The sequence below is a fragment of the Phascolarctos cinereus genome, unplaced genomic scaffold, assembly GCF_003287225.1.
Source record: "Phascolarctos cinereus isolate Bilbo 61053 unplaced genomic scaffold, phaCin_HiC Scaffold_726;HRSCAF=1367, whole genome shotgun sequence".
Classification (NCBI taxonomy): domain Eukaryota; kingdom Metazoa; phylum Chordata; class Mammalia; order Diprotodontia; family Phascolarctidae; genus Phascolarctos; species Phascolarctos cinereus.
In genome coordinates this window covers 381748312-381771397 of record NW_027556098.1, presented here as the reverse complement: position 1 = coordinate 381771397, position 23086 = coordinate 381748312, and the positions used below count along the sequence as shown (strand labels likewise).

The 23086-nt window shown below is 44.9% G+C and overlaps 1 protein-coding gene across 1 annotated transcript in view; it reads right to left on the bottom strand.

Moving 5' to 3' along the window:
- Positions 1 to 23086, bottom strand: part of UBR4 (ubiquitin protein ligase E3 component n-recognin 4) — a 148544-nt gene that overhangs the window by 41344 nt on the left and 84114 nt on the right. Inside the window, 18 exon segments of the mRNA XM_078145648.1 lie at positions 548 to 689; positions 995 to 1104; positions 2167 to 2324; positions 3107 to 3236; positions 5851 to 5978; positions 6127 to 6211; positions 6812 to 6902; positions 8387 to 8730; positions 10506 to 10634; positions 10768 to 10893; positions 14212 to 14350; positions 14864 to 15103; positions 16766 to 16959; positions 17412 to 17499; positions 18284 to 18369; positions 19045 to 19189; positions 21398 to 21566; positions 22671 to 22934. Coding sequence (XP_078001774.1) covers positions 548 to 689; positions 995 to 1104; positions 2167 to 2324; positions 3107 to 3236; positions 5851 to 5978; positions 6127 to 6211; positions 6812 to 6902; positions 8387 to 8730; positions 10506 to 10634; positions 10768 to 10893; positions 14212 to 14350; positions 14864 to 15103; positions 16766 to 16959; positions 17412 to 17499; positions 18284 to 18369; positions 19045 to 19189; positions 21398 to 21566; positions 22671 to 22934 — 2768 coding nt within the window.

The window sequence follows — 23086 nt, the reverse complement described above, 5'->3', positions numbered from 1 at the left end:
TGTGATGTAGGGTCCTGAGATTCTCCTAGCTTTCTGAGAGAAAAGGAAAACCCCAGGACAAATTACAAATCCAAGCTTGAGACAGTGGAACCACATCTGAAGCCATCGGTAAAGGAGGCCTGGGTGACAAGCACTTTAGTGAGGGAGGGCCCTCTCTTGCACAGAGCATGAAGCTTCTGTCATTCACATCACAGCCATTTGTGAGCCTCAGAAGAGTTGCCTCAGGGATAGTAAGACCAGAACCTCCCCACCCCCACCACCAGAAGACCAACAAAGCCAGGAACAGGAGAGTATCTAAATGGTCAGGGGAAGTCTCAGGTGTCTTAATGCACAAGGCTACGTACTACCTTTTTCCTCTAGAAGAAACGTCATCTCCTGAACCTTGTGTGATACCTAAGGAATGTCAGTGTCAAAGCTCAATAGATCTGGAAGAAATCTTAATATCATTTTGTCTAACCCCTTGAATTTTACCGATGAAGAAACTGAGTCCCAGAGAGGCAAATTAATTAGTCTGAAAATGAGAAGAATTAAAGGAGATGTGAAATACCTTGGTGATGAGGTTGCCAACATAGGGCAGGACTCCCCGAGCTGCCAGGTAGACCTTCCAGTGTGCAGGTTTGATGAGCTTCTGGTAGAGTGCCAAGTACTCAGCTGCACACTCCCCAGCAATACTCAGCTCGTCCAGGTAACTGGTACAGGGACACAAAGAAATTGTAACTGGGCAATTGAAATAGGCCCAAACGTGTAGGCAGAAATGAGAATAAGCAGCCAATACCCAAGCGCAACAAACCATTTGCACTAATATTCTAAAGCACAAAAGAACCCAGCAGGGCCAGAATTTAGGTAGCACAAAAACAAGGTGCACTTCATCCCACCTTGGCCTATACAGGACTCTCAGGAATTCCTTGGGAGCCCCGATGCCCTCCAAGGCAAAGAAGATGGAAAGCCAGAGAAGCATGGGCTCTCAGAGCCCCTCCCCAGCCCTCCACGGTACCTGGTGAGGAGGTCAAGGACCTGCTGTTTACGGCTGGGAATGGTTGCCAGAGCCTCCACGATGGTGCAGGCTGCCTGACGGGCTGCTTGGGTCGCTGGAGTGAACAGCACCTGAAAGAGCATAAGGGAGGCAGGAAGTCACTAGCTGTATCTGGCTGTAGTTCCCCCCCTCCTGAGCTCCAGGCTGTTCCACTTCCCCACGATGAACTCTGCCAACTACTCCAACTACTCCACCCCACGGAGATATCCTTGGGGAAGGGTAAGTCTGAAATTCACACAGGAGCCTCGAAATCCAAAAGAAAAGGAAAGGAAGCATAAGGGAGTGACTGAACCCAGAAGCAGCAGGCTACATGTGCTTCTTGCCTGGTAGAGTCAAGTGGCCTTTTTACTAGGATCTTTGTTAATTAGTTTGCAAGACAATAAGTAAGATGCCTGAATCTTAATACAGATTATTTTAAAGGTAGCTTCCTTAGAATGCTCTTAAGAGAACCTTTGTTTTAGAAGGAACAATTAGCTTTCTGCTGAAGTCTTCATTTAACAGAACTCTCCTCACAGTATGGGGTATTTGGCTCTAATGTGTTATTTGTACGCTTCTTTGAAATACTGTGGAGGGAAGGAACTGAGGAAGAAAGAGGAGAAAGAAGAGAGGGATGCAGAAGGGAAGAGATTAGAGAGAAAGGAGCAAGACGGGGAGGAGCGTAAGAGTAGAGGGAGGACAAAGGGACAGAGAAGGGAGGCAGGAGAGTAGAGAGAGGCTGAGAGGTAGAAGAGAGGCACAAGGGGTGGAGAAGGACAGAAGGATGGAAGAATGGTAAAGGAGAACAGGAGAAGGAGGGAGTATGCTTTGGGTTCTGAAGTTCAGCCATATGAGTAGGGGAGGTGAAGTCAGCAGAGAACAGAGACTACCAAGGTTGGTAAGTGGGCAAGAGAGAGGAAGGAAAGAGAGATCCTGCTCTGACCAGGCTGACCACCATCTAGTTAACTGCAACATTCAACCCTACTGGATCCTGATCAGAAAGGCATGGGCAGGCAAAGACACAGGAAAAAGAGTAAAAGTGGCAGGAGTGGGAAGGGGCAGAGGACATCTCTAAGAAGTCTAATGCTGGCTCGGCCCCTCTCTGCATCCCAGGGCTCTGGCTAAGTGGTATCATCACAGGAAAGATGCTCCTTCACCTGCCGAAGCCAGTTGTTGTGACCCAATTTGAGATCCAATGGGGAGGTCCTCTTCCCCCGACGGCTCATGTACTGCTTCCACCTCCACACATACTTCTCCATCAAGTAGAGCTGCCGAAGCTCCAACCTAGTGGAGGATTTCCCATTGGAATCCATACCTGGAATGTGGAAGGAAGAATGAGGAAAACAAGGCAGTTGGAACAAAAGGGGTGGAGGTAAGTATAACCACAAGTCGATCAGTTTTGTGGGTTAGGTCTTCCTCAATTAGACTGGGAGCTCCTTAAAGGCAGGCACTGTTTTCATCTTTCTTTGTACCCCTAGCATTTAACTTACATAGTAAGCATTTAATAAATGTTTGCTAACTCAATGGTTAAATGCCTTCTAGATCTTAAAGCATCATACAAACACGAAATGCCACTGGATTCAGGCTCTGCCATGGTTGCCAACGTCTTTTTTCTTTTAAAATTTTTTTTAAAAATGTATTGTTATTTTGACTTTATCAATAAATACCAATGTTCTGATAGAGCACTGGCCCTGGAGTCAGGAGGACCTGAGTTCAAATCCAGTCTCAGACCAGACACTTAACATTGACACTTACTAGCTGTGTGACCCTAGGCAAGTCATTTAACCCCAAATGCTTCGCCAAAAAAGAAAAAGAAAAAATTTAAAAAAAAAAAAGAAAACCAATATTCCAACATACAAGGAAGAACAAAAAAGAGACTGAATTAAACACTGTGACCTTCTGTTACATATAGTTTGCTTTTCAAAATCACATGTTAACATGGGAGGAATAAAATCACTATTTGCATCCCCTTCCTTCTGTGTCTTTATGTTTTATAAATAGTCTTTTCTATTTTTTTCCAATTTAAATTTTTTTTTAATTTCCAAGCATTTTTTCCCCTTCTTCCCACCCCTAAGCTTTGTAAAGAGAAAGGCGCACCTCTAGTGGGAAGGCATTTCTTCCAGGCCTCATAGGATGCTTTCGGGTCTCGCTTGAGCCACAGCTGAGCCTGAGCATGGATCTCATTGCAGTATGGCTTAACTGTGGTGAGAGCTTCAACAGGAACGTCCTAGGGGAGAGGGAGACAAGATGAGAGCTTTCCAACAAACCCGCGACTCTCAAGGGAAGAAGGGACACAGCAGTCATACTTGTGTTGATGAGTTCCCCTGATAATCCTCCTTAGCATCAACAGTTCTAAAATTAATTTAGGGTTCCTGCTCATCACGGCATAGTGTAAGATGCTGTTTACTTACTAGAACAGCTACAACTGGTTCTTGAAAGGAAACCATGGAAATACTCAAGCATAGCCATAGCACCTTCTGGTCTTGATCATAAATTTTCCCTTTGATTTTATGTGTAAGGAGATTCCGCTTCTTGGAGCTCATTCTCCCCTACTTGCCTAACTCTGAATATAAACTTCTTCACTGAACAAGTCTTCAACTAGATACTGGGTCCAGTTCAGGGAGTGAATTTTTCCCCTTGCATTGTCTCAAGTCCTGAAGCTTAGAAATGTCACATACAGAGGCCTAAGATGGCCACTCTTAATCCTGACCCACCTACTCCTTCTGTTTATTTCCAAACCCTGACTTCATCTGGAAGAGAGTGGCGGGGCTTTCATGTAATTTAAGCAAGCTATCCTAGAGAATTAGATCCCTCCCAGGAGGTTTTCAAGCAAAGTCAGTCCGTGAGTTGTCAACAAGCATTTGGTAAGCATCTACTATGTGCCAAGCACTGTGCTAAAGATACAAAAAAAAGGCAAAAATAATCCCTGCCCTCAAGGAGCTCCCAGTCTAATGGGGAGACAACACACAAACAACTACGTATTATACAAAATAGAAACAGAATAATAACCAGCATTTCAATAGTGCTTTAAGATTCCATTAATCCACAACAATCCTGGGAGATAGGTGCTATCGTGACCCCCATTTTACAAAAGAAGAAACCGAGGCAGGCAGGAGTCTTCCTGAGTCCAGGCCCAGCACTCTATCTACTGCACCACCTTGCTGCCTTCATTGTGAGTATTCTCAGAGGGAAGGTACTAGCATTAAGAGAGACTGAGAAGGATTTCTTGCACAAGATGGGATTTTGGCAGAGGTAGAGATGAGGAGGAAGAGCATTCAAAATGACGGACAATGAAAACGTCTCTGGAGTGGCAAAGAAGGTGTCAGTTAGGTGATATAGAGGATTAAGCACTCTGCCTGGACTCAGGAAGACCTGAGTTCAAATTATGAGTTGTGTGACCTTGGGCAAGTTACTTAACCTCCTGCCTCAGTTTCCTCATCTGTAAAATGGGGGTGGTAACAGCACCTACCTCCCAAGGTTGTTGTGAGGATCAAACGAGACAGTATTTGTAAAGGCCTTAGCACAGTGCCTGGCACATAGCAGACATTATGGAAATGCTTACTTACTGGAAAGGCTGGAAGACGCCCCTCTCTGAAGGGTTTTAAGAGCCACAGAGGAGTCTGTATTTGTTGCTAAAAACAACAGGGAACCACTGGAGTTTATTGAGTAGTGGGAGTGACACGGTCAGACCTGTACGTCAGGAAAATCCCTTAGGTGTCTGATGGACTGGAGTGGGGAGAGACGGGAGCCCAGAAGGCTACTACAACAGTCTAGACATGAGGTGAGGGAGGTCTGCACCAGGCTGGCGGCAGTGTCAGAGGAGACAAGAGCAGTGCAAAGGGGAAATCAACAGGCCTCGGCAAAAACTGGATGTGGGGGGTGAGAGCGAAGAGTCCAGGATGACTCCTAGGATGTGAACCTGAGGGAGCAGGAGAATGGTGTAGTCCTCTACAGTAACAGGGAAGGTAGGAGGGGTGGGGTATTCAGGGGGAAAGATGATGACTTCTGTTCTGGACATGCTGAGTGTAAGATGTCTACTGGACATTCAGCTCCAGACGTCTCAAAGACAGCTGGAGATGTGGGACTGGAGGTCAGCACAGTGTCAGGGGCAGGACAGGTGGAGCTGAGCACTGTTAAGGGAAGTCTTCAGGGCAGCTTTCAGCCTTGGAGGTACCTTCTAACCCTGAGAATCTTATGATAAAAATATTCAACCTGCCAGTCCTGTGATGGTTCTAAGCTCCTCCCTTTCCCTCTGAATCCTCTCCTCAGTTGTCCTTCCACATTAATTTGCTTAAGCCTATCTCATCTGCACTTGCCCTCAAAACCCCCAGAATCATCCTACTACCTTCCTAAATGGCCCCAGCCCCCAGAGGTCTGTGTCACTTCAGCTTTAATGACATGTCCAACCAAGAAAGAATGAAAGACCAAGTCAGGTCTGTGAGGCACTTCCTACAGATGGCTCCACTGATCTGTTCCATGCCTAATCTGAGGTGTTTCGGTTTCAGAAAACAGAGAGCTTTTGAACTTTAATGAACTTCAAGAACTGATACCCACCAGACAAGCTCTGGTTAGTCAAAAGTCTGTGCCACAAAAAGCCCCAGTGGGCAAAGTGGGGGAAAGAAACCCACCTAAGGGGAACTCTTGGGCAAAAGGCACATGAAAACCCCTGAGTTGCTGGTCCTACAGCTAGATTGTAAACACTCCCTTTCTCCATGGGAGACACAGCAAGACAGTGAGAGGCGGCAGGCCTGTTTTGGCTCTTGGGAAACCCCAAGGAGCGGCAGCTACTGGCACCTGGCACCTCGGGATAGCTCTGGATCCACCGAGAACTCATGAAATACCTTGTTTTTCTTGCTGGTTGGAGCAGGGGGTTTGATCAGCTTCTGTAGGATCCGGAGGCACATGAGGGTAATGTTCTCCACGACAACAGGCGTTTTGATGTTTACGGCCATGAGGAAAAGACTGAGAGCTGGCATGGAGGAGGCAGAGACCCTGAGTCACTACCACTGCCCAGGGAGTGCTCCACGTCCTAGCAGATCTGGCTTCTCTGGAGCCTCTGCCCTGCAAACCCCTGTCCCTGAAGTACCCATTCCCAATCCCCAACTTCCTGGACTCACCACAGCGCAAGCGAAGTTCCCAGCAGCTATCCTCCTTCGAGATGGAGTCCGTCAGTAAGAGCATTTCATATTGAAGGCTGCTTGCCTGCCAGATCAAGGGGAAGAGAAAGGTCCAGATGGGTCAGGAGTCTGCCTGTGACCTTTCATCTCTGACACAGAAATCACTGAAAGAGATGTGGCCACAGGCACCTCCAGGCTTTAATGCTCACAACTCACAACTTCTGTGGCTAAGCTGGGGTGGGTCAGCCTAAAGGAATATCTCTGAGTTATAACAATGATGACCACTCACACTTACAAAAGCGCTTTCCTCATCACAACCCTAGCAAAGAAAGGTAAATGGCTCACCCATGGTCACACAGCTGGTGAAATGTCACTGTCAGGATTTGAAAGTGTCCTGACTCCAAGACCTGTGTTCTTTCATTACCCTATGCTTCATTTCACAGCAGAGATACCAAGAGCAACATAAAAGAGGACGATGGCTACACAGCCACTGGCCGAGGCGCTGATGTGCCACTGATCAGTACCAAGATTGGCCTTGCCATGGCAATGGCAAGGTTGGGAATTAACTGGAGCAAGAGGGCTCCTTTGCTCCTCAAAAACCACAATGAAACTGGTGGAGTGGGATGGAAAAATGGGTGACACCTGGGGGGACAGAGGAGCGATGAGGAGAGGTAGGTTCTCTCACCAGATCAGGGTTGGCCCAATGGCCTTTCAGAGCCGCTGAGACCTTGCCAATGATCAGGTCGTTCATTTGCTGAGTTGCTTCTGGATTATCCCTAAGAACAGCAAGAAGCAGACAGTTATTAGACTGCTGGCTGTGATTCTTCCTGTTTAGGGGCAGCCCAGGTACAATGGGCTTAACTTCCCTAACTAGAGAGGCTTCTATCTCTACCTGGAGGCTTCCCAGAACTTTGGTGACTGACGTAACAAGATACTACGAGAAAGAAGCTAGGATGGCATTCTCCTGGACACGGCTCCCCCTCCTTCGAGAGAACAGCAGCACCAGCACCAACATGGCTGCACGCTCACAGTGCACACCCATACTTAACACCTCAGCTTCCCACGAACACTGCACCCTCCCTTCGCCTGGCCTCTCTCTGCCTTTCTGGGGCAAAGCAGAAAGAAGTCTCTCAGTTCAACCACTATTTCCTCTTCAAATCTCTTCTCAGGACTCACCTTGACAACAACTCCATCTGACAAGCATGCTTAACAACCTACTAGGTATTGTTGGTGTTTCATTTTCAAGAGGACCAATGACATCACAGATGATGTCTTGACTTGCAGGTGAATCGGATTTAAGTCATCAGCCTTGCTCTCTCTTCCCGAGTCACTGATGTTCAGTGACAAGACAAAAGTCAGGACAACTAGCCATGGCCTGGGTAGCAGTGAACGACCTTGCCATCTTTGAGGTCTGACTGAGCTCTGATCGCTCCACAGCACCTGCTTCTGCCACCTTCGTAGCCACTGGAACAAACTGTTCTCATCCACCAATTATATTGGGAGAAGTCTTCACATGCTTGTTGGGGCAGACACCCCCCTGACTCACTAACAGGTCTGAGGTCTGCTGGTTACCCTCAACCTCGTTTAGCCCATCTGCTGAGATGGTTCTAGTGGAGTATGGCCACTGCACATGCTATAACTTCCTGGAGCCACAGGTGAGAGTTGGGTGGATCGTGTGGACACCCAAGGCGGATGAGCAGCCTTGAAAAGGGCTCAGTAGCCCTCCCACCAGAGGTGCCAGTCCCCCTGAACGCCCACACACTCCACCTAGTAGGCACAAGACACTGGGGATACCTAGTTCCTAGTTCTACCAAACTACTGCTCAAAGTTGGCAAATCGAGAAGAATGAGAAGCTCCCAAAGGTCACTTAACCATTCTTTCCTAAGTACTTCATCCACTTGTCAATCTCTATGATAAATCTATTTGCCAGTCAAGTTCAACTCAAACTTCATTTTCTCTTCAAAGTCTTTCCTGATTCCCAGTGTCTCCCCTGCTTGCCCCAAACTTAACAAGTGCTTTGCTTTATACCTTTCTGTGTTTTATGCCTTTGTCCCATAGTAGTATACATAATAGTTCTCTGTTTTCTCTTACTAATCTGTGAGCTCCATAACAGCAGAGACTACATGCAATCCAAACCTGAACTCCGGATCATAGCCCCCTGGTAATGTTCTGCATTAAACAGCCATTTTGTGTTTCCTGCACAGCAAGCATGACTGTCTCTAAAGCAGACCCAGCAGAAAAAGGATAAGCTAGGTTATACCTGGTGAGGAGACACATGAGTTGGCGGACTTCCTCCCGCATGGAGGCAGCTCCCCGGCGCAGATTGTAATCAAAGAGCTCCCGGATGAGGCCCTGTGAGACGAGGATATGGCGCAAGGCCGGGTTCGTGGCCAGGGCCCGGAGCAGCGTGATGCAGTGTTCAGTGACTGCAGAGGCGCATCCATAACACTTGGTGGAGGAGGTGTGGCCACAGCCTAGGACCGATAAGGCTCGGTACTGGCTGGCAGTGAACGTCGGCTGCACTGTCGTCCTCGATGACTTGGTAGCTGCCTCCCTCTGTTGCAAATCATACTCTAGGAGCTCCTTCCGTGAAGCAAAGACTTTCTGGGGTCAGGAGGAGAGTGAAGAAAGGAAGAGTCAATTACTGTAACGCCAGAGAGGAACTGACCTCAAAATCTAAACTGAGAAAGCTTTTTCTAGCCAGGCCTCCTATTTCCGGGACTTCAGTCCTTGGATCTAATAACTCAGAGCACCTTTAAGGTGCTGGAAAAACCTTACTGTTAATATATTTGTGACAGTCCAGAAAACCTTCTAGTTTCCACGGGAGGAGGGGCGGAAAATCACCCTGAGTGTGACAGGCTACTTCTGCTCTAGGCATAACTCCTCCCCTGCCTGGCAGGTGCGTCCTAAGAAGGGGAGCAAACAAACTTTTTCCTTGAAAGGATTAGCTAACTTTTGAAAAATGTTTCCATCCCTTCCCAGTGTCTCCCTAATATTATTGTGCTGTTTATTATAACTCTGCATTGGTGCTGGGAATGGCCTCTTAATTCTGCCTCCCTAGTGAAGAGCCTTCCCATGCAGCTAGATAGAGTTGTCCTAAGCTGTCTCAAGACACGGAGTGTTCGGGGTAAATAACAGCAGTTTGAAAAAATGTGATTGGGGGCAGAGGGAGAGGAGGAAGGGTGTATGTGCAGGAGTCTAGCATTTCTAGCAACAAGCTGTCTGCTCCAGGCACACCCCGTCCTGTGTGGCACTGCTTCCCTTTTCTGGAATTTCTTATTCCTGCAGCTTTTCATGCTAGATGCTTCCTAGCTGGCCTCACTAACTGGTGCCTTGCTGCCTGGGGCATCAGAGGTGGAAAACCAATCAGACATGCTTGGTTGGAGGGTCCTCCCCTCCCCATAACACATCTGGCCCTTGGCCACATTGGGAAGCAGCCAAGTTCTGAGGGACAAGTTCCCAGGGATACTCACACTAAACTGGGGGAAGAAGGAGAGCCTGCATGATGCAAGACACAAACAGGATGGATCAAAAACTGGACTTGAATCCAGGTGGTCCTGGATCTCAGGCCATCTCTTTATCCACTGGTCTATGCTACTTCTCTGTCAATTTGGATAACTTAAAATTCATCCATGTCTTCTAAATTACCAGTTCTGTTGGCACAGATCGATTTTATAAACAGAAAAGCTAAGGTGCTGGGACAAAAGCAGAGATGACAAAGGTGGCACGAGCTGAACTCTTGGTGGCCTCACTCAGGGCCCACCCTTATGAATGTCTACACAGTGAGATTTACAAGACTCTAGGCAAATACTGTTCCGATGCGTGAACGATGAGTGGCTCCATCCAGCTGAGGGAGTGGGCACTGACAAGTCAAGAGCTCTGAAAGGATGCCAATCTCTGTGCTCAAACATCTGATCTCTGTGACCCTCCCCCATTACACTTATTTCTAAGGATTATCAATTAGAGCTGGAAGGGACCTCAGCTGTATTTGGTTTCATTCTCTCATTTTCTCTTTTAATTTTTTTTCATTTTTAAGTATAAAGAAACTGAGGCCCAGGGAGGAGAGACCTGCTCATGGTGTCGTCTGGGGACAGACCAGGACTGGCCTTGGGAGCCACTAAAGCCCCTTGACACTCTCCAGTCAGGATTTGAACCTCAGTCCTCCAACTCCACAGGAAGCATCCTGCCCCATGGGGGCTACCGACCTTCCTCAATGTGCTCACTCCACTCCCTGGCAGAGACTCCCCCGACCAAAGCTAGAGGGTAAAGGTCATCTCACAGGAGAGCAAGTACTCAGGACCTAAGGCAATACCAGGGTTTGGGCTCACGAACAAGGGCTGCTGGGATGCTTAACTACCATCACTGTTAGGTTTTCATACCTGGATGATCTTGGAGAGTTCGTCAAAAGAGTTCTTACAGTCCCCACAATACTCTTGAGCCAATTGCAGGATGTAGCGATTTACACTGGCTGACGTGGAGCTGATCCCCCCAGCACTACCTGAATCATCCTAGAACCCAGAAAGGGAAGTTAGTCAGCAGCATTCTCCCCCAAGCCAATGTACAATCTGGGAGCTCTTAGCATATGAGTCAACCCTCTCCACTTCCCTCCCTATAACGCCCCTGAACTTAGCGGGGCATTACCTGGGGCTTTTCAGGTGCTGCCTCATTCACTTTGCAAAGCAGATTTTCCAGCTGCGGCCTGTGTCCCATTAGCTGGTGATACACTCGGTCAGCTTTATCCAGGAGGGTGTTGATGTTGGTCACAGCCTAGGGATGAGAGGAGACAAGAGACTGGCTTAGAACTAGTCTAACTTTTCCACACAAACTCACAGGATGGCATCAAACCTATCAATGGTCATCCAGCCTTTACTTAAAGCTCTCTAGTGATGACAGGAACCCTATCACCTCCTAAATCAGCCCACTCTTGGAAAGCTCTAATTGGGAGGAAGCTTTTCCTTACATCAAGTTTAATTCTGCCTTTTAGGCAACTTCCACCTAATGCTCCTAAGCTTTGTCCCCTAGGCCCAGGCAGAACAAATCTAATCCCTCTTCCATAGCACAGCTTTTCCAACACACTTGCAGACAACTATCATTTCCCCTCTAAGGCTTATCTTCTACAGACTAAATATCCCTCATTTCTTCAACTAAGCCTCATGTGGCCATAACTAGAGGCACTATGCCATCCTGGGTGCCAGCCTCTGGACACTCTCCAACTAATTAGCATTCTTCCTAAAATGGTGCCCAGAAATGAGCACCCTACGACATATCTTATCTGACCAGATAGAGCATACATAATGGGACCACCCTCTCTCTTGGCCTTTGAATGAAACCTGAAATGGTACTTGCTTTCTTGGCTTCCACAGCCATGGCAGCTAGAAAAGGTTTTTAGGCCATTAACCCACTTACCCATCCTGTGTAACACTTTACATTTATCTCTATTAAACTCCAACTTATTAAAGTTGACTCAATGTCCTTGGTATGTCAAGACCCAAAACCCTGAATTCTTGCTTTGTCCTAGAGTATTTTAGCTCTCCTTCTCAGTTCTGTGTCATCTGTCAATCTGATAAGTGTGCCACGAAAGTCTTCTTCCAGAGACACGAATAAACACTCAACAGTCCAGGGTCAAGCACAAACTAGGGGCCTCCAGGGGAATCCTCCACACAAGACTGCTTCAAACTATGAATAAATTAAGGGTTGGTCATCCAAGCAGTTCTAAATCCACCAACGGTACTGTCCCTCCATCTTTTCCATTAAAATAACATGAGAAACTTTATCAGATGTTTCACTAAAATCCAGATAAGCTACGTGTAAAGCATTTTCCAGGTTTATCAGTCTGATCAGTCCTGTCAATCAACCAATAAACATTAAGCGCCTATAATGTGCCAGATACTGTGCTATGTGCAGGGGCTACAGACAGGCAAAAGAAAAGTCCCTGACCTTAAGGAGCTCACAATCCAACGGGTGATACAAGAAGCAAATAAATATGTACAAGCAATGGATAACTAGGATGTAATTAACAGAAGACACTAGAATTAAGAGGGATCGGGAAATCCCTATAAAAGACAGCGTTTTAGCTGGCACTTAGAAGGAAGCCAGGAGACAGGGATGAGGAAGAAGAGCATTCCTAGCATGAAGGGCAGCCAGAGGAAATGTCCAAATGTCCAGAGTCAAAAGAGATGGTCTTGTTCATGGAACAGCAAGGCGGACAGTCAAAAAATGAAACAAAATTCCTCTGGATGACCCATTCTTAACAATGTCCTCAAAAAGTTTCTTTTTTCCTCCTCAATGTAACTGGGAGTTGTTTTGTGTCTTCCGAATTGTATTCTTAAGTGCTCATCCATCTTGGGCTGACTAACCCTATAAACTGTAGGCCACAACAACAGGTCTACCCATCTTTACTCTCAACCCTCTGAAATTTGCTTCTCTACCATTTAAGGTACATGACAGATCATAGCCAGATTCTCTTTTCTTCTGTAATCCAAGTTCTAAGACAGAGCGGTAATTTTCTCCCAGGGTCCCCATCTTTACCACACCAATACGCAGTTCTTTGGTGAGAATCAGATCCAAGACAGAATTTTTTCATCTATTGGTTCCTCCATTTTTAAGGTCTTTAGGGCCTTGCCTTCTGACTCACTTTTCTTTTCAATTACCACGAACTAAATCCTTTATGTGTTTTCTCCTCCAATTAGAGTGTAATTTTCTTGAGAGCAAGAGGCTGTATCTCCAGCACTTAGCAAAATGTTGGCACATGGCAAACGCTTAATAAATGTTTTTCTATTCCAATCATTAAAGCAACTCAAGAAATTATTAGCCACTCTATTTTTGAAAGAGAGTTCCAACAGATGTCTAGATGATTGAAATTACTAATATATCCTGCCTCTAAGTCAGGCTTATTTATAATCTATTTTCAGTTTGTTTGCTAGTTTTTGTTTTTCTTTCAACTCATCTATTTCCCTTCTGTCCATGTGGTCTATAGCATCCTCCAATGACGATACTGCTTCTGCTGATCTACTCAAATGTTCTCTACCAGGTTTCCTCGCTCTGGGTCTTGCATCTACCTCTTCATGTGAATATCCTTTCATTACATACACCGTTACTCTCACCCCTCTTTCACTGTACCTTGGTGCTTTCAAATAAGGAATAGACCTTTTTCCAGTGCCTCACTTTAGTCATAGGTCTCATCTCACTGTGCATTGGTGATATTTCTGAGGTCAAATTTGCCTCTTTGCAATAGTATGTCTAGTTCATCTTTGTTGCTACCTACATTTTTTGCATTTCTATATAGACCTGAGGTCATGGATTTAATTACTGGTTCCTTTCATGCATTTTTTCCCCCCGATGAACTTCTATCTATCTCCACTGTTAACCTTCCCACATCACAGTTATTCTCTGTGGTACCTAAGTTGGTGGATATATCTAGACATTATTCTCCTGCCCCTTTCTTTTCAGTTAAGAGTCCTTTTGATTAGATTTACAAGACTCCTGGCAAATGTAGTCTTACCTACCCTAATCAAGTGCACTTTATGCATGGCCAAGAGCCTGTCATTCCTATATTATAATCTGTGATCCAGAAATCACAGATCAGGAAACCCCATTTTCCACTGTCATATTCTTAGTTCACTTCCTTGAAATGTCATCTCCAAACTACTCTAGTATGTTTCTCTATTCTCTGCTGCCTTAACTTCATTTCCTTCCGGCCTTGGGTTCACATAACTTGCAAAATCCAATCACACGTTCTTTATGATTGCAACCAAAGTTGGGAAGGCCAAGAATTTTGTACTTCCCACATAGCAGAAGGGTACCCCTACTGAAAATGCATGGCCAAATATCGTTTTTGAATTTTCAAACCTCAGGTTATCTTCTATATGAGATGTACCTCTTGTGTTACTGAAAGCCACCCTTAACAATTCCTAATCAAACTAGATGGATCATTATTCTGACTTGTTTCAATCCATAAAATTTAAAACCTTGATAGTCTTTCCCCCCCTCTCCCCTTCTCACAAAGCTAATTATCCTTTACCCCAACAGCTGCCCCTAAAGTAAGGTGACACGGCACTACTGCTCTCGGTCTGGGACTATCCTCACCTTCTTTCGATCTTCTTCATTCTCAATGGGATCCACAGCACAGCAGGGCTTGGCATAAAGCATGAAGTCAAAGCGAGCATATTTACAGAAGCCACAGGCATTGCATAAGAAGGGATCCTTTTCATCATAGTTGATGGACCTAGAAAGCCAAGGCACGTATTAGATAAAAGGGGCAGCAGATGTTTGAAGGATAATCTCCAGGTCAGGGATCACGTCAGATCTCCTTACATATCCTTAAATTTGACTAAGATGGAGCATACCAGAGGTGTCAATCACACAGCCCACATCTGCTGCCCAAACCAGATTAAAATGTAATTGGGAAACATTTAACAAAATAAATGTGCAATAAACCTTAGCTAATGTTAACATGAGGTTTTCTAAATCAATAAGCAGCCTGCAGGGATACTTATTCGTGGTTTGGTGGTCCTCACTTCTGAGTTTGATACCACCGAGGCACACCACTCTGGTCTTCTGCTGGACCCACTCTGAGTTCCCATAATCCCACTAACTGACAACAACTTGAAATCTGAAGGCAGGCGTTAAGGAAAAAGTTCAAATCACTGGATATACCCAGACTCCACACTGTCCCATGGACCCTTCCTACACACACACACTTACTCTGTTTCTCTCTCTCTCTCTCTCTCTCACTCACCTGCATTTATGACACTGGTAGACATTCTCTCCACAGTTGCCACAGACCCCAGGGTTAGCAGGAACAGAGGCACTGCATCGTGGGCATTGCAAGGTCTCTGTGGAAGCCTGGTAGTTTTCATAGAAGTCTGCAAACTCAATCATCAGATTAGAGGCCACGATGGGCAATGGCAGGTCAATCTTCACCTCTGTCTGCCCTGGGGTCAACTGTACCTTCTTGGCTTTGTGCCAACGAGCTGGCCTAGGGAACAGGAGCTCTGGTTAAAGGTCTGCAGCAGAGAAAACGAGGCCTCTCACCTCTACTGCTATCAAGAGACAAGGGGAAAACACTCACAAGCACTGAGGTAATTATTCCAAGATAAGTAATTAAAGGGGGAGGGTTAGTAGACAGTTGATTCATTCATTTTACTAACAGCTTTACCCTAGAGAAAAAGGTGAGACAGGAAAGGGGTATGCGTGTATAACAGACTTTGTACTTATTTACAAGGCTACTTTCCAAGAAACTCAACAGGAATGTGACACTTGATCACTCACAGATACTAAAGAAATACAACACCTCAAAGTAAGTGATGCTGAAACTGAAAACCTCAAGAGGTGTATCTAATACAACGGATGGGACCAGATGACCCCATGAGGTTCCATGATACCAAGAAGATAATTGCTCCCCCAACTGACTATTTCTCTCAGCCCCCATTAGGACACTCACTTTGGAGGGCCATAGCTAAACTGCTTTAGGGAAGCTAAGAAATATGGCCTGGAATCTAGGCCAAGTGCCAAGAATAGCATCAAAAATAAACACAATTAAACAAAAAAAAACCCTCCACCACCCCCACATGCCCACCCCATTCCCCAACAGAGCAGAAAATTACACCAGCTATCTTAAGCAATAGCTTCAAAAAACTGTGAATTTCTGCCCTTGGGCCACCAGTGTTGCCTTTTGGTATTGGAGTCCAAGGAAAATTCTCCGAGCCTAGCTCCCAAGAACATCCTTCTGAGACACTGTGACTCACCCTCTCTTCCCCTCCTGCCCATCATTGTCAGCAGCTCCACATGCAGGGTGGCAGCACATCCCTTTATAAAGTCAACGCTTTCCACATGAGCAGGCTCAGGTAGGAATGAGGAACTCTGTCACTAGATACCAAAATTCTCTCAAACCAATCTGCGCTCTTTGTGAGGCTTTTCAAGTTAGCTCACGCCCCAGGCCATGCTCACTGTTAACAATGTGGGACCTTCTTGGGCTCTGGGCCTAAGCCACAGCTTGATACCTCACCCAAAAAAGATCCAATTCCATAAAATCCACAACTCCTGCCTCTCTTCACAATTCTTTCATTTGTGCTCCTCCTGACTCAACTCATACTGCCCTGAATCTAACCTCAAATAAATGCAGGAATGCCCAAAGCTGTGTTACATGACATGAGATAGAGCAGGAAAAGTTTAGGCAGAAATTGAAGAGATCTATAGTGGCCAAAATTTGGGAGAAGACCTCCTGTTGGTGTACAAAAGAACTACAATGTTAAAATGACAGCAGAATGCTCCATGAAGTCTACAAAGTGGTCATTCCTCTTGCCAACCTGTTCTACAAACCATATTTTCATATTTACCATTAAAAGACAAAAAGTCAAGAGAAAACGAGAGGAATCTACTGATACGTCTTCCAAGGGACAGGAATTTGTAAAAGGCTGGCACTTGACAAACCACAATGGGAGGACTGCTTCTTTCAAGAACTGAGCATGCCATCCATGTCCCTCTAGCTCTCATTCCCTGGCCAAAACAGCTGGAAATCTCAAAAAAAGTATGTGTGTTGGGGCGGGGGAAGACCCCTGGAATCAAAGCCAGAACCTTTAAGTGGGCGTCCTAGACCTACCACATCCCCCAGCCTCTTCCCAAACCTGAAAATTCATACTTATTTTTCAGCTCCACGATGGCCTGCACTGTTCGGTTGTTGTAATACAGATTAATGGTTCGCACCATCTTGGTGCGCTTCAGGTCACCAATCTTCACTGTCACTTTGCTGATGGTATGGCTGCCAATGAGCTTCACTACCTGCTGAGTGGTGGTGTAACGGGTATCCACTTTGATGGAGGAGAGCTTGATATACTAAAAACAGAGAATGTGAGGCAATTAGGACAATAACGAGTGACCCAGTTTTCTTCTAAAGCTATTCCCAAACAGTCCATGAATATGTCAGATTACAAATTCATTAAAGGTATTGTAGAGTAGTGAAACAAACACTAGACTTGAAGATAGGAGACTTGAGCTCTAATCTAGGCTTTTACTGGCTGTGTAAATTTGGGTAAATCATTTCACATCTACACCTCAGTTTCCTTATTTGCAAATGGGGATATTTGCATCACCCACCCCATAAAGCTGTTTTATCTATCATGAACCATTAGCATTGCAGAAACAGAAGTTATGAACTGTGTTCTGCAGTCTGGGTATCTATTCCTTCCATTTTCTTATCAGAATTGGAATAATAACCTATTCCACAGTTACCACTTTCTAAGAGCACAACAAACATAGGGTCCTCCATGGTGGAGCCCATCACTTACACAGAATGGCACTTCCGGGTTGTTACACACCAAGCAGGGATCACTCTCTAGGTAATAACCATCGAACTCCACCAAACCGGAGAGAGTGCTAGGAAAGAAACCAGGCCAGACGTGAGGAAATCTTCATCTCTAGGATCACTGAGCTTCTCATAGGAATTATTAAAAATGTCTTGAATCAATAGCCCTGCTCACAGCCCTGTGTTATTGAGGGCACAAAGGAAAATGAGAAGTTCCTTCTCATAGGAAGAAACTTCCAATCTAATTCAGAAGATAGTGCCTCTCCATAGAAAAGAAGCACTATTACAGGATACATCTTCTGGAATGCAAACCCAACTGCTTTCACTTTTCTAGGCACAAGGCACTAATGCTATTTTATACAAAATCTGACTCTACAGTGATGATGCAATAACTGTCATTAACTTCTAAATTACTTTCTTCACAGTGATCCAAAACTATTCTAAGTTCTGAGGTTCTTCTAGCTACATTAGATTTCACATGAGATTTGGTGATAAATCAAACCCACCCTTCCTTAAAGACATGGCTAGTTCCAAAATTTCAAGAGATAACTCTCGATCTCTCTTTCCTTGGGAATCTTCCAGGTTTAATAAAGAAAATGACAGAGGCCTATTCAAAGCCCAAATGATGATCATGACACACCTTTCCTCACTGTTATTAACATAAATATATACTCATCTCATTTATTACTGTGTTGTCTGAAATCTCCCTAAGATTAAGGGCCTCTAACCCTTTGTCTAAGCTCTGCCCACCAACTATTTCACCCCCTACTATCTGGTGGAAACTTCAAGTACACTTTCAGATAAACTGGTGCCTTACTTGGCTCTCCCAAGTGGTAGGAAGCAAGACAAACTTACTTGTAGATGTTGGAGTTTGGATGATTGGTAAGAATATGGTTTTGGGTTCGGAGAATTTCTACAGCCTTCTGTGAATATTCTTTCAACTGAAACACAAGAAATGATCCTAGTATACAAACTACAGTCTAAATGGAAGAAAACTCTTCTGTTTTTCCCACTCAGAGCTGGCCTGCTAGTAATTCTAAGGTATTTCAGGCCTGAAGCTAGGGGAACTAAGGGAAGTAGGGCTAATCCCTAGTTATTTCACTTGTTACAATTCCTCCTGGTCTTAATGACAAGTTCAGCTTGACAGCTTCCTAAGCATTCTAGTCTCTGCTCTGGGAATTATCCCTGGTTCCTGCAGAAAAGCTGGGCAACAATGAGTCAACTATCTAACCAGTGGGGAAACATTTATAAGTGTCCAAGCGTACATTTTTGAAAACAAGTTACAAACTAGCTCCACTTACTCTATGTCAAGTAACCTTAATGTAACTTATCTGCCACTCCTATTTCATATACCTACGCTTAAAAGTCTAAGATTGGGTCTGTCTGTCATGTACAGCCTCTACACAAAAAATGCTGGGAGTATTTAATACTATATTAATATATACTATAATAATATAAAAATGATCAAATGTATTACAGTGATCTTCAATATGGGCTTCCTTCCTAGGACTTGGGATATAATGCCCTTAGCAAAAGAGTAAAACAACGCCCCACCCTGGGTAGAAGAGAAATGAAGCAGAGTTTTGTCTTCTTGAGGTATAAAGTCATGATGTTACCTTTTTCTCAGTCTGTGGAGTTTTCAATGAGAAGTATCCCAGCAGGTCTACAAACTGGGCAGCCTTGCGGCCATAGGCTGGGAGCTCTGGCCAGATGGACCACATCAAGTCCAGTAGGAGTTCCTGTTGTGATTTGTTGGAGTTTCTGTGGACAAATGACAACTCAGGTTACTGAGCTAAAGGAAGCTCCAGGTTTTACCTACCCAGGTGTTTCAAAAACAACCAATTCCACTAACTTTTACTAAGTGCCTACTTTGTACAAGACACAATGCTAAGTATAGGGGACACACACATAAAACTCTATACAGTCCCTGCACGTAAGGAACGTATATTCTACAAGAGGGGATACAACACACACAAGAAGCAGACAAATTATTTACAATTTCAGGAGGAAAAAGAGACACAGCAAACACCCCACGAGAATGTGACTACTTTAAGCTCAGCTGATTATGGACGGCTTCAAGAAAGACAAGACATATGAGCTGAACCTTGAAACAGCATGACAAAGCAGAATGTGCTAGACTTAGAGTCGGATAGAACTGGGTTCAAATCACATCTTGTACCTTACTAGGCTGTGTGTCACTAGGCAAGTCATTTAACCTCTCATAGCCTCAGTTTCCTTAACTTTAAAATCAGGAAAATAACAGCACATACCTCAGAGTTGTTAAGATGCTGAAACGAGATAATGAATCTAACATATTTTGCAATGGTAACAAGAAATTGAAACCCAAGGAATATCACTTGGATTCCTGGTAAGATCTTTAAACATTCTATATCTAAGGGATAGTTTATCAGCACTTAGAGAGTGATCACTAAGACAGTGTGGAGTCAGTAAGAACAGATCAGGGGGCAGCTAGGTGGTGCAGTAGATAGAGTACCAGCCCTGCAGTCAGGAGGACCTGAGTTCAAATCCAGCCTCAGACACATAATACTCACTAGCTGTGTGACCCTGGGCAAGTCATTTAACTCCAAAAGCCTCCAAAAAAAAAAAAAACAGATCAGAACCTCACTTCTTTATTGCATGGGCTTACTAGTCTAGTAAATCAGGGGAATACTGGAGTGTACCTGGATTTCAGCAAAACATTTTATTAAATTTCTCATGATAGGCTAGGAGAAAAAAATGGAGAAATATGGACTTTATGATAGCAATCACACGTTACTCAATTAATGACAAATGATTAATGGAACATATTCAATCTTTGAAAGGACGTCTCTAGCAGAGTGCTGCTGGGCTAGGTCCTTATCCCTACTTTGTTCAGCACTTTTTATCAATGATGACAGATGACATACTTAACAAATGTTTGCACATCCAAAAATGGGAGGGATTAGCCAATACGTTGTGATCTCAAAAGGCTGGTAGAAGCCCCATTTAATAATATGCAACAGAGGGACAGCTAGGTGGCGCAGTGGACAGATTCAGGAAGACCTGAGTTCAAATCTGACCACAGACACATAACACTTACTAGCTGTGTGACCCTGGGCAAGTCACTTAACCCCACTGCCTAGCCCAAAAAAAAAATGCAACAGAATAGCGATAAATGCAAAAGCCCATGCTTGAGTTCAGAAAACTAACTAAGAAGTAATAGATGGGAGAGATGTGGCCAGACATGGCAAAACACCCACAGGACAGTTTAGTCTGATTCAGCAGATGATGGGGCAACCCAAAAAGCCAATGTGATCTTAAGCTGAAGATCAGAGATAGAGAATCCAGAATGAGGGGAGATATAAATGTTCCTTTATTCTGGCCTGGTCAGAATGCATTTGGAATACTGTGTTTTATTCCGAATACATTTTAGGAAGGACGTTAACAAGCTGACATCCAGAAGAGGACCACCAAGATGGTGCGTGACAGCCATTCATAAATATCTTAAGGACTGGTTTTTGAGCTAGAAAAGAGATTACTACACTCTTGCCCAATCCCTTCATTTGACTGATAAGGAAACCAAGACTAGACAGGAGAAGGGATTACCCAAGTTCCCACAATGGCGGGCCAGGCAGGCGAACTCAAGTCTTCTGACTCCTTCTACTACACCCAATTAGAATTTTTTTGCTCGGCTTCAGAGAAGAGAACTACAACCAGGATACACAAGTAAGAGAGAGGCAGATTTGGGCCCATAAAGGAACAACCTTCCTAATGATCAATGCTGCCCAAGCCTGTTCTACCAGGCTAGAAGCTTTCAAGCAAAGCCTCAATGACCAATAGCTGGGTATACTGTAGAAAAGACTCTCGATCAGGTAAAGTGATGGATGACCACTGAGGATCTGTCCAGCTCTGAGATATTATGATCTTCCTCAAACAGTCCAGGTAAATAGGACCGAGCTAGAAACAGCAGAGCCCTGTCATGGCCCCCACCTGTATATGTGCAGTGCCAGGCAATGGGCTTGCCAGCGCACAGAAGAGGAGTTCGATTCTAGTAGGAAGCAGCGAAGAAATTGTATCAAGGTCTCCTTGTCAGCAAATTTGTTCAGTTGGTTCACCAAGGCTGTGCACAGCTGGTCTTCTTGACTGCCCGAGCACTCACCTGCAAAGTGAGGTAAAACATGAAGGGTTAGGAACCTTCTTGAGACCTGAGGTTTCTATTTTGTTCCTGCCTTGATATGGCTAAACAAGCATCTATAATTCAAAAACTTGCCTGAAAAAAAAGAGCTTAAGATGTTTGCTAGAGAATGGTGCTAGGATGAAGTCATAGAACAATATGCTGAAAAGAGCAGGCATCACCTCCCTGTTCCATGATTACACTGTACATACCAAATGAAATGGTTCATCCTCCTCTCAGAGTTCAGGCTCCAACAACACCAGGACAGATGGATGTGAAAACACAAACATCTGAACAAGTACATAAACAGTAGCACAGGCTTTACAGCTGAAAGGGACCTCAGAGAATATTGAGTTCAAACCCTTTATTTTATGAATAGGAAATGGAGGTCCAGGGATGCAAAGGGATTTGCTCAAGGTTACCCCAACAGTAAGTAGCAGAGCTAAGATGTGAACTCCAACCTCTCCTGACACCAGATCCGAAACTCTCTCCACTACAGCATGTTAAACATGCTAACCCTGTAGCCTGCAGTGGCCAGGTGCACAGTACAGGGCCTGAATGACGTGGGAGTCCTCAGGGCATGTGTTTGCAAAGACTGGATCCACACATCTCTAGTGCTCCCAAGGCGGCACAAAGCCATGTAACCGTGAAGGAGGAAAGGACAGCAGAAATCAGGGAGGACAAACCACTCACTTGACACAAGGCACACAAGTCAAGTAGGCTATCCAAAGTCACACACTGAGTTAGTGAAGGCTAAGTCTCCTGGCCTCTGAGCAAGGGCAACATCTCCAACACCCTCACCCTTATCATTGGTCTTGAGCCTCCATGAGTCACTGGAAAGCAGCTCAAAACCAGGCTTTGAGTCTTGCTGATGGGGAGAAGTAGGGCATAGCAAGTGATGCAATTTAACATGTGGCCCTTAAACATGAGAAATAATGCCATATTAAGGACCTCAACCCGATGCCAAAAAGCACTGAAGTATTTAGGGTGCTACAAACCAGAATTCAAAGTCCAAAGAGTAGGCAGTGGCCAAGACCCTGAAGACAAACAAATGAACGAGGCTTCTGACCTATGGAAGGTGGCTCTTACCCTCCTTCTCTTTCTCCTTTTCTTCCTTTTTGCTCTTTTTGGTGGATGACTTGCTCTGGGTTGTCATTTGCCCAGAACCAGAAGGCACAGGTGCTGAGGAGGAGGAGGAGGAGGAAGAGCCAGAGGCAGCACTTGAGGATCCGGATGAAGAAGCCACAGTGAGTACTTTGCTGCCACACAAAGCACAGGAAAGCAGCTGCAACAGCACCGGAGACACTCCCTCATCCACTAGGAAACTAACTTGGAGGAGGAAATACAGGACCGCTGCAAAAAGAGATGAGAGGAAAGAAAATCAACAAAATTAAACCTCCATCAGATCTACCCGGCCTGAGACTGCAAAGTAGTAAGAACTATAATGACTTCATCATTAGCCAAGATTGACCTCAATGTCTAATTTAACCATAATTCATTTCCAA